Below are 11,484 nucleotides of genomic sequence, written 5' to 3'. Positions count from 1 at the left end.
ACTAAATGTCTTTTAACCATATTTCTTTACATATACCCCTGATTGCTTCCTTTTATGGGTCAAGAGCTTCTTCTGAAATTCATTTAAAAATAGATTACATGAAAAAAACAGGAAAATGTTTCTAAACTAAACTTTGAACATGAGCTTTGAAGAAAGCGAAGAGGAGGTGGAGTGAACAAATAAGATGACCTTAAACTACTATAAATTTGGTTTGTGCCAATGAAGATGATTTTACCATCACCATAGTAAACAAGTATGGAGAAACAGAGCTACCAATTATTTGGTGAATGAATTGAAATATCCTTCTCAGTGTCCTAAGACTTTTGGTCATATTATTTGTGAACTCTAAAGAGGCAATGCCACTGGCAAGTCCAAGTGAACAAACTAAAGACAAGCTCTTTTTCTAAAAAAGAGGAGCTTTACTAAGAAGAATTGCTGCCAGTAGGAGTCTGCAACAATATTGTCTTCCTCCTTCTAAGATCAAATGAGGAGTCTTCTAGATGTTACACCTGCCACCTGCTTTACAAGTTACAGAGAAAGTAGATATACAAAGAGAAAAAAAATGCAGAAATTTGTTTACAGCATCAATATTTCCCAGATAATTATTTTCTTGTTATGTTTTAAACATATCTTCTACAATATTCAATTATCATATCAAGGTATATGCACAAAGTAGAACAGAGAGCACTGACTGTTTATTTTAAGTGAATTTTTCTTTTACAGTTTAGTGTAACTGGAGGTAGATGCAATATTGAGTGATTTTTTCCCAGTGGTTTGAAATAAGTAATCTATGAACATTATAGGATAGAGTACTGGGGATTGGAATCAGTTGCTTGAAGTTACGTCTACATAAACATGCAAATGAAACAACAAATAAATCACAGCAGTTTCTATGATGATTGTCAATACAGTATAGCACAGGTCTTCTTGGATGAAAGGCTGTTCCTGTGATGTCAAAATAGTAATGCCAATACTGCAAGATATTCCATGTGTACTGGAAAAGATACAAGATTCAGAGACAACTTTGCCATTCCTATTATTTCCTGTATAACTCAAATGATCAAAAGCAAGTTGAAGGGAATTACATGGCAAAGAGTCTTTGATCTGCTATCCAGGAATATATTTCTGACCTTGCAGGCAGGAGTTTCATTTCATGTAACTGTATGAAAATGGATACTGCCATTGTCGGGACTTTTGCCTTAACCACATCTGCCAGCCTCACTGTCAGAGCTGTTAAATTTGTGCTCTGCAGCAGATTCCTTTGTGGGAATAATGGAAGTTCCCAGCAACTTCAGTTCAAAGTATTTTTTAGAATTCCATGATTACTTGATCAAATCAATGAACAAGTGCTCGTTAACCTGTAACTGAGGACAAATACTGATAAATAGACAGGACCTAACTATGGTTTATTAACAAAGTTTTGTAGTAATGCCCTTTCCTTAGAATTCTAGATTTGCAAAGGAGCAAAACCAGTCTGGTGTAATACAAATGGCAAGAAATATTTTTAGCAACAAAGTAGAAAATGTTTTTAAAATAAAATCTTCAATGCTCTTTCTTTTAAATTTCCCACAAAGTTTGTTGAATAGATGGACAACCCAAAATACAGATACTTCTGTAAACTGAAATACCAATATATATCTGCAGATATGACCACGCACTGCAATATATCACTAGTAGATGGTCAAGAAGAACTTAGAAAAATCAGAGTACATGCTTTCTGTTTCCTTGGTGCAATTTCTTGCCAGCAGCATAAAATTTTTGTATCAATTAACAGATTTAAGCATGCACTTAAAGTCAAAGACCACAAGTAATTTTACTGGAACAAGTGGGACTCTTTAGAAACTTGCAAGATAAGACTGTCCCAATGTCCTCAAATCAGCAGACCTGTAACATTCTGCCCCTGGCAGAACTGAATTCCTTTCAGGAAATGAAAGATACCAAGTAAGACTGACATCATTCTCACCCTTCCCTACTAAGAACAGAAAGCTTCCCAAATGAAGTTTACACGGAAGTTGAAGCCAAGCCTCTCTCATCATGCAGATGTGATGGTCCTTTTAAAGTCAACAGGCAGGATTAACACTTGACCTCTAATATACAGAACACATACAATAAAACTTACACTGGTATTTAAATGTACTTCCTGGCCCAGGAACTATGAATCTGCTCTGTAATGCATGAAATGTATTAATTTTCATTTGTTTTCCTCTTAGTGAAAACCAAAACATAGCATTCAATATAAACTTAAAGATTTTACATATCAAACTGATTTATATAATATTTGAAACTTTACAAAATAGTACTAAAGTAGTCAATAAAAAGATCAAATTTAAAATATTTACATTTTATACATAATTTCCCCTTACTTACAATTATTAAATTATCTTCCATAGTTTCCTTAATTTTAGGGAAAAAGCTTTTAACAAATAAAAACTAATTTTGAATTAATATCAAATGGCTTTTTACTTGAACAGAATTTTAGCAAAATCCCATTTCCAATGTGAAATATTCTCACGTTTCCAGTAGCAGTTTATAGATATATATAGTTTTATAGGTGTTTTATAACGCAATCCTGTTTTCTATAATAAACAGTGGAGATCTAATAAGAAAATGGCACAATATGGATGGAAAGATTGTATTTCCAACTCTTAAATCCCTTTATGTCATTTGGCTTCTAGAATATCCAGTTTCTTCATCATTTATGTTATTCTTCCAGTACTTTCACGGAATTGCATCCATACTTATTTAGATTTTTGTGTCATCATCTTTTGAGAAATTATTTCCTGAAGGTACTTCACAGAGACTATCACCATCCGTGCTGAAATCATCGTCATCGTCATCATCATCAGAATCAGCCAGCACTTTGCTTGGTGACTTCTTGAGTCTACTAAAACAAAAATACACATATTTGCTATTAAAATAGCACATCTACACAGAACACTTAGAGAAAGCTTTAAACATTGACAGGCAGGATTTACATTTTTGAAGGATGTCGAAGTGCTGCAGCAGGGGTTATCATAGACTACATCTTACATGAAGGAAACATGCACAAGATTGAGCAATCACATTTTTAAGCATCTCTAACTAAAGTGGCAGAGAGAGGAAACTGTAAACTTTGCACACTGGGATGTTCAGAGATGGCCAAGGAAAACTAACACAGGATGACTGTACCTCTCAGCCATTAGAGAAATTTTTACTGCTACAAATGGTAAGAGTGTCAAGTCCCACCACTTTTTTCCATTTTATATTCCCTGCCTCAATGACTTTATTCAGTAGGGAGATCTTGGAAAGAAGGCTGGGACACCTACAGAGTTTCACAGGTCTGTGTCAAACTGTGTGTGCTGATGACAAACTTGTAGAGGAAGCTCTCTCAGAGTTTATGGACTACAGCAGGAAGTGGTCAAATGTGTGAGAAGTGGTGTGATACAGAACTGGAACGTCTGACAATTCATCCTACCTTAATTCTTTTTTTGCAGTGTTAAGCTGTCCTTGCAATTGTTCATTTATGTCTAGTTGCTCTTCAAGTTCTCTCTGAAGTTTCTTTTTAGCATTTTCCAGTCTGTCTATTTCTTCTTCAGCTTCTTCAACTTGACGTTTCATTGCTTTCAAACGCAAACTCAACTGCAATATTTACATGTCATCTGATTAGAGGACTATTTTAACAAAGGAATTTTATTCTTCCAGCATCTATGAGAGGGAGAATAAAGACAAAACTTTGCCTGTGTAGCGACACTGTAATCCGCTGCTTCAGAAATATTTGAAAGTCAGCATTAGACTTTAAGAAAAATAATGTAATACTGGTTTTTACTGAAAAAACTAGATACTGAAAAACCAGCAGCAAGCGAAGAGAGCTTTGGTAGAGTAAGACAGTATTATGTGATAGCAAGAGCTGGTTATCAATTACAACAGAGTAAAGTTATAAGTGCATCTAAGTTAAGCAACTTTAACAGACAGATACTATAAATACATTTCAAAAACCGAGAGGATTGTTTAAGATCACTTCTGTAATGCATGTCTGCAATTTGAGACACACTGTTCATTCTCCAGGCAGAATATTAACTGTTGGCTCAGATGCTGAAACAAACCATATGTTACTCAACCAACACCATGGTAATGGTAGAGCACATTGCTGTTGGAACATCAGTGTGTGCTTAGACTTACAGCCTATATTTAACAGTAAACAGCTTTTTTCTTTATACAAAATTTTATGGTGGTAAAACAATATATTATCTGTTTGTGTATTTATAGGATCTGTTATTTGCTTTATTTCTTAAATTAGCATTACTTCTGTAACTGCTTTCTTTGCATAATTTTCAAAATTAATAACAATTTAGTACCAGACAAAAGCACACCATGCAATGGCAGCTGCAAATATCACTAAATGGGAGTTCATAAACAACAGAGTAACCAGCATCTACCCCTATTTGTCTTGTATCTTTTATACATGATGGTTTAGGCTAGTAGATTAATATCAGATATTTGCATATTAGTCTTTCCCCTACCTGGTCCTTCTGATCAGTCAATGACAGATGTTCATCATCTACTTGCAACATTAACTCCTTCACTTTTCTCTCAAGTCTGCGGTTACTTACTTGGAAATTGACTCTATCCCTAGTAAAAAACCAAACCCAGGAAAAGACAGGTTTGTAAAAAAGCAACTGAAATGCTCCCAATCCTGATAATTTAATTCTTTAACAATCTTATAAGAATTAAATAAATACTTAGGCTCCCTGCTTGGATTTACTGATTCCATGCAACATATTGAGAAATTTGTTCATAAGCAGAAATGACTAAAGAGAATTTCTTCTGACACCATAGCAACATTTAGCAACAAAAGTATACTACTCCATGATTAAACAAAAAGCAAACATGAAAGTGGATGTTACAGTACAGTTAATATTTCTAAGCCTATTCCTGATATTAGACTTCTATGAAATAAGGAGCTATGAAACCATGTTAGGACTGTGCCCAGTTGTAAATTTTAAGATAAACTTCTACTGTGTTTGCAGTAAAAAGGAAAATTTGCAATACTTTTATGAAACAGTAACCATTTTAATTTGGTGGAAAAAACCCCCAGGTTAATTGTAAGAGAGATTTAATATTAGCAAGAGGCCATAATAACAAGCATAAATGTGCATGTTTTGATCTTAACATTACTGGTTTTACCTCTCTTCATTTGCAAGTCGTTCTTCCAGCTCTGTGATCCTTGCCTCCATCTGAGCAACAAGTCCCTCCTTACTGGATCGGTAAGAACCTTCCAGGTGAAGGATTCGGCTCTTCAAGTCCTTGTTCTGTGGTTAGAACACACTTGGTTAATACACACTCACTAGGATCGACAAATATCACCTTAACACCAAATTCATGCCTCCAGGAAAACATGTATCAGTATGTGCAGTGATCAGTATGGTATTTAGTGAACTTGGAAAGTCATTGAGATTTTACAGTTTACTACAAACAAATTTTCTACTACTTTGGCTTATTGAAAAGAATTTACTGTTCAGCTTCAGTTCAAGTTTTAGGATTAAATGGACACTTAAACCTCAGGTAGTTGCAAACCCCTTCCAGCAGTACTTTTTAATGTGCCAATTTTTTTTTTTTTTTTTCAAATACTCTGTTTTATGCTACACTGAATTCTTTTATAAAATTCTGTGTTCTTGCCCTGTAAATCACTGATGTATGGCCAGAACAAGTAGACAAATTACTTACATCCAATACCACTTTATTTAGCAAAGCTATTACTGGGGTGTCCCCTTGCCTTTCTTGACTCTCCAATGCTATTCCTACTACAAAAATAGCTCAAAAAAGATTTGTAAAAGGAGACTTTTTGCTAAGATTTACACTTATATTTTTCTGAGACTAGGTAATATAGGTTTTCAATGGGGAACTAGTCAAAGAATTGACAGAAAAAAAATGCCCCAACAAATAAAGAGTTACATGATGAACAGAAAAATAAAGCTCTTTGTTACAGAAATTCAAAGCATGCCTTCAGGTCTCAAACACAGAAAAAAAGACTATGACAGGAAGATCAGAACTAAAGTATAAGAATGTACATAATTTATACCAGTAGGTGGCATTCTTTTTTCTCAAACAATTAAATGAGAGCCATGTCACATAATTGAAGGCACTTAATTAGGTGTGTTGTACTAACAGGTTCTCTAAATTCCCATTACAATCTGTTTTATGTTCTTGAATGTTTAAATAATACTACGACCTGTTGAGATATCTTTCCTCTGGATCTCACCTAAGGGCTATGATAAGTAACCTTGATTTCAAAGACCACTGAACTGCAGAAGAATTGTTTACTACTACAGAAGAAAACACTCAACTAAAATCACAATTACTTTAAATGATATCTTCAACAGTGCTCCTGAAGGACTGTTCAGCCATGGCAGAAGAGTTCCTCTGAAAGTGGTCATTTACAACCAGACATAATTACCTGTCTTTCCAAGGAAATTTTGTCACACTCCAAGTCTTGCTTTATAGCTCTTTCCTGAAGTAGCTCTGTCCTCATTTGTTCAATCTATTAGAGAAAGAAGACAGAAATGTTAATAAGAGATTTAAATAATATTTATCAATATTATACTGTGTGTACGTATATATATAAACTACATATACCTATGCAATAAGCAATGTGCTCTTTCTCGTAACTCAAGACATATACATGATTTCAGATGAGCTTTACAGCTACAATCTTAGACAAAACTTTCTGCTTCAAGAAGTCCATGTTATTCCCAGCACTCATTCTAGGCATTTCACACCCACATTGGATAGTGTTGATGTTTACCATATACATTCTGTAGCAAGGAACTCAACTCTAAGCTGTTCTATAAAAGACACATCATGTGGTAGAACACTGAGTTCTGGAACATCACATCCACCTTCAAATATCTTTTCCAGTTGTTTTCTTCATACTTAAGTCTGAACCTCTGAAACTGTAAAAACTTAAACGTTTAGTCAGCAGCTTAAACTTTTAAGCTGCTGATTAGTCTTAGTAAAGTTTCTCTTTATTAAACACAAACTGGTACCTGCAGAGAAGTGCCCAGAACTCAGTGAAACACTCCACAGAGACTTGCAGTTTTCTGTATGTATAGGAGTAGTAAAAGCTCTTTTTCAACAGACTCTGTTGGATGATGGATACAAACATTGCTCCCCTCCTTCAGTTCATTTTATGTCTGTTGTACTGGAGGGGCACCAACTTCCACATTTGGAGAGGGGGTGGGTTTTCTTCTTTTGTTGAAAGATAACTTTTTCTACAGTTCCTGTTAATATTTCTGCTTCATATTCAACAACCACAAGGAATATATATTCTCCAAGTGTAAAGATGTTAAAAAGCTACCTAATCAATACAGACTCAAGATAAGAATGCAAAATTAGTTTGTTTTACCTCACTATTGGACTTGATTGGAAAAAAAATCGAGCTCAAAGAACAATTCTAAACTACCTAACAGCTGCTACCGAAACTTTGGTGCTGAAGAACAAAGTTTGTAGGGCTATTGAAATACTTATCTTGCTTCCAATCTTTCTGAGACTCCCTACAAATCTCTAGAAATGCTTTTACAGGCACAGCAAATGTTACCACAATATCTGTGGTTTACACTGCACAGGGCTTTTTATGATGGATATCATCTGGGGAACACAGTGAATATCTGTACCAATTACTGTCCCTGCAAAAAAAAGACTGATAAAGATTTCAGTGGCCACAGCACTCTTCCCTGCTTTGCAGCAGTTACATATGAACTTGCATGAACACATCATCCCAGTTAAGCAGCTCTCAGTTACAAATTTATCTCAGTAAAGGACTTTCAACAGTCATTGGGAATTCTTGCATAAAAAAATCCAAAAGCAATGTTAAGAATGTGAAGGTTAAACAAGTACAACAGATGAAAATTTTCCCTAGGCCTTATTTTTTTAACCACATCATAATATTAAAATATACATTTTCAGTTAATCATGGTTAAAGGAAGTAATTTGCACTTTTTCTGGAGCTTGTAAATTGATATATGAATAGAAATAATGGCAGCAATGCATGCAATTGCATATGTTATGTCACAGGATGGGGACAGAAGAGGAGAAGGCATTCCTGAAAACTAAGGTCATAACAGCTCCTAGAATACCAATAGCAGCACGTGGCTGTGCTCTCAACAGCTGGGTAATTTCTTAAAAGCTCTCATTGTCACATGGGAGCCTAATAACAACATTTTATACGTGATATAGTAAAATATTATATAGTAAAGTATTACTTTATAGCCACAAATTAGAATCATATGTATACAATAGCTGTATTTATTAATGAAATATATGAAAAAAGTTATAATGTGAGGGATTACATAGAATTTATTCTGCTGTAATTGCTTTAGCAAGACAGACATAGGAAAAAATACAGCTAGATTTGTGGTAAAATGAATGACTAATTAAAAATGTAACTGTTAACTGAAGAAAGGGGTTTTGTTTTATGTAGGAACTTGCTTAATGGACTACTCTGAGGTTCCACTGTGCTCTTACTGTGCTCAGAGGCTGTAACAAATTTGTGCAGCCTTCCCAGGATTCAAACTAAAGAATTATTTAGAGGATAATTATTATATTTCCAAGACAACTGCTACTGTTGTTGAACACCTCTTGGTAAAAGCAACCTCACAGAAAGGTACTGGGAGAGAGAAAAATATCTATATCCGATCAGGATCAGTAAGCTACGTGCAAATATCTACAAGAGCTTGTTAAAAGAAAAGGGCAGCAAATAGAATTTTTGCTGGAGAATATATAAACTGTCTTATCTTCTTGTGTTTTTCAACAGTAAACACTTAATTAACATGCACGAAGGAGAAAAGCAGTTGTCTGGCAAAATGTGCTTGAAGTTCCACTTATTTCACAGCAGTAAGATGTACCAGTTTCATGGCCAAACTCTGTGTAAGTACCACGTGGGACTTCATGATCCATGTTCTACCCTTCCTATGTCTAATATATTATAGCTGTGTTAAAAGAATAAACTATTGCTGCAGCTTAAGGCAACACTTATCACAGCTGGATTTGAAGAATGCTAACAACAAAAAATTGAGAAAAGCAGCTATATCAGATTTTACAAAGCTTTATCATTTTGTGCCAGCTTTAGGATTAAAAGCAGCTGTTGAGTTCATTACAGTGAAAGCAAATTGATTTCTAATAATAATTTAAATGCCATCAGTATTGTTTATCATCTCACAGGTTTATAGCCTGTTTCCTGTTAATTGCTAAGTCGTGTGTGTGTGTATACATATATATGTATATAATACATGCCTTAGACACAAGTACGTGACCAAAAAACCTAATGATTAATCAAGAAGAAAGTTAAAGCTAAAAAATCCCTTTGATGCTTCAAAATTGAAAAACAACCTTCATGTCCAGATTTTCATTTCTTTGCTACCCACAGCCAGTGCCAGCTAAAGAGCAGGTATACAGCTCTCCACAGGGAACACTTTACCAAAAGAAAGCAGATTATGCAGGTCAGTGTAATTTTATCCTTATCTATTTATTCTAAAATTGTCATGAAAACTAATAAGTCCATTTTTCACACTTAATGGAAACAACTCCAAAGTCACTAGACTCTTCCTTGCATTGTCACAGAACACAGGAACTGATGAGGGTATTGTCAGGATTTTTCTATTACATTTGTGAAGTCAATATGGCAAGAGATAATTCATATCACTTGTTCATAGGAAAAAAACAACTTACTAAAATATAATTTTGGTTGTCCCTGTTCCCCATGCCCGTCCCTGCCCAGGGGACTCTTTAGACTCAAAGAGCAACTGAGAGGTCTAGCTTTCCATTTGTGTCTGTGTTAATGTGGTTTGAGCATTTCAGTCTTTCTAGAGTTACTAATACATTATTATTTAAAAACTAACAGGATTTGACCCACTTTTCCCCAACATTTTTTTTCTGTTTCCACTCTGTTGTGGTACTTCTTAGCACAAGGCAAAAGGAGATGAGAACAGTGTATCATGCAGCCATTCAGATTCAAAAGGGTGTTTAAATTAAAAAAGAATAACATTTCATGGCAAGTGAAATGTGATCTATTATTCTAGCCAATGTTTATTCAAACATTCAGCTTTATGTAAAACAGAACCAGTTGTTTAAATTTGTTTTTACTGGAATTTTCTGTATTATAGTTCATTATCAGTATGTTAAAATAACATATTTATAATAATGGTTTTTAAAATGTAGAGGAATACAGATATTACCAAAATAAATCCATTATAATTTCTCATGTCATTATGAATGCTTAGCAGACCCTGAAATACTCTTTAGTAATTTGACTACTTAGTCATTCTGGCATAAAATCAAAACAAAGCAACCTTTATAACTCATGTGTGAAATGAGAAATTCCAGACCTCAAAATAAACATGTCTTTTACCCATTATGTAACATTTTAGTTACCAAACTGTATTTTATGTTTCCATTCAATTAGCAAATTAACTTCCATGGCAGCTATGACTAAAGTACTTTTATCCCAGGTTTACAACACAGGCACAGACTCCAGTATTAAAGGCTTCCTGATTTAACAACAGCATGACCCCACATTATTATAGGTCCTTTACATTGTATTTCACCCACCAACTCCGAGTCTGAACAATATCAATAGAACAATAGCAGAAAGTCTTTATTACAATCAAATAGAATATCAGTTGCCTGAGTTCAAACAAAGAAGTATGGTGCCCTGATGCTTCAAGGATGTGTGAGAGAAAGCTGAGCTCTACCTCACTTTAAACTCTCCAGCTGTCTCAGTGGAGCACACAATTTCATTGAAAAGACACAGAAACTAAGATTTTACTTTCTGTTCTCCCTCTAAAGCTACAGCTATTCAAAAGAATGTCAATATTTCTTTTTTTTTTTTTTTTTTTTTTTCCCTGGAGAAAGAGAAATGAGAACAGAACAGATTATTGTGGGTAACTCAATGCTAATTGTCCCCTGAGCTTCTAGGAATCTACTATGAGCTGTAGTACTTTATGCAGTTACAGCAGCAGATACGCTGCAAGGAGTTATGCATCAGTTTCACACCTTTCAGAAAGCAAAAATAAGGCAAAGAACACTACCTAGACCATGATATTCCAAGACAGCCACATCACTGTATTTTTTTCCAGGAACTATTACAACATTTGCGTGATTCTGACTACTGAGCCATGGATGTCTGGCTGCTTTTGCAGTAATTAGGCCCTATACTCTACTAATTTATTATAAATCTTTGTTATAGGACCTATAATTTCTTATGTCAGTTCTTTCAAAAATCTTGAATAACATTGTTAAGGCCTCTGTCTTCAAACCAATGAACTCCTAATTCTTCTAAGACTTGGTAATTTCCAACTCAATGGTCTCATTTCCGATATATTCACTCCAATTCCCCCCACCTGCACATTCACAGGCTTTACTGAAGACAGGGGTAAAATTTTCTTTTATTTGACAGGGCATACCTGGATTACTTTTTATCTTGACTGAGGCCTCATCCTACAGTCTCCACAA

The 11,484-nt window shown here is 34.7% G+C and overlaps 1 protein-coding gene across 10 annotated transcripts in view; it reads right to left on the bottom strand.

Annotated features, from left to right (window-relative positions):
• Positions 1 to 673: 673 nt before the first annotated feature.
• The window catches only part of CGNL1 (cingulin like 1), a 54,723-nt gene continuing 43,912 nt past the window's right edge, over positions 674 to 11,484 (bottom strand). For 9 of the 10 annotated variants that reach the window (XM_041469087.1, XM_041469084.1, XM_041469086.1 and 6 more), the window contains 5 exons: positions 6,434 to 6,517; positions 5,164 to 5,288; positions 4,500 to 4,608; positions 3,455 to 3,618; positions 674 to 2,884 (listed from right to left, as the gene is read on the bottom strand). In XM_041469087.1, the coding sequence (XP_041325021.1) occupies positions 2,743 to 2,884; positions 3,455 to 3,618; positions 4,500 to 4,608; positions 5,164 to 5,288; positions 6,434 to 6,517 (624 nt within the window). In that variant the 3' untranslated portion in view covers positions 674 to 2,742. The remainder of the gene's footprint in view (positions 2,885 to 3,454; positions 3,619 to 4,499; positions 4,609 to 5,163; positions 5,289 to 6,433; positions 6,518 to 11,484) is intronic. The other variant, XM_041469088.1, reaches the window with a different exon arrangement.

This window comes from Pyrgilauda ruficollis, unplaced genomic scaffold (assembly GCF_017590135.1).
Source record: "Pyrgilauda ruficollis isolate IOZ18807 unplaced genomic scaffold, ASM1759013v1 scaffold23, whole genome shotgun sequence".
Lineage (NCBI taxonomy): Eukaryota > Metazoa > Chordata > Aves > Passeriformes > Passeridae > Pyrgilauda > Pyrgilauda ruficollis.
The sequence above is the reverse complement of the archived record's forward strand: the minus strand, read 5'-3'. Positions and strand labels throughout refer to the sequence as shown.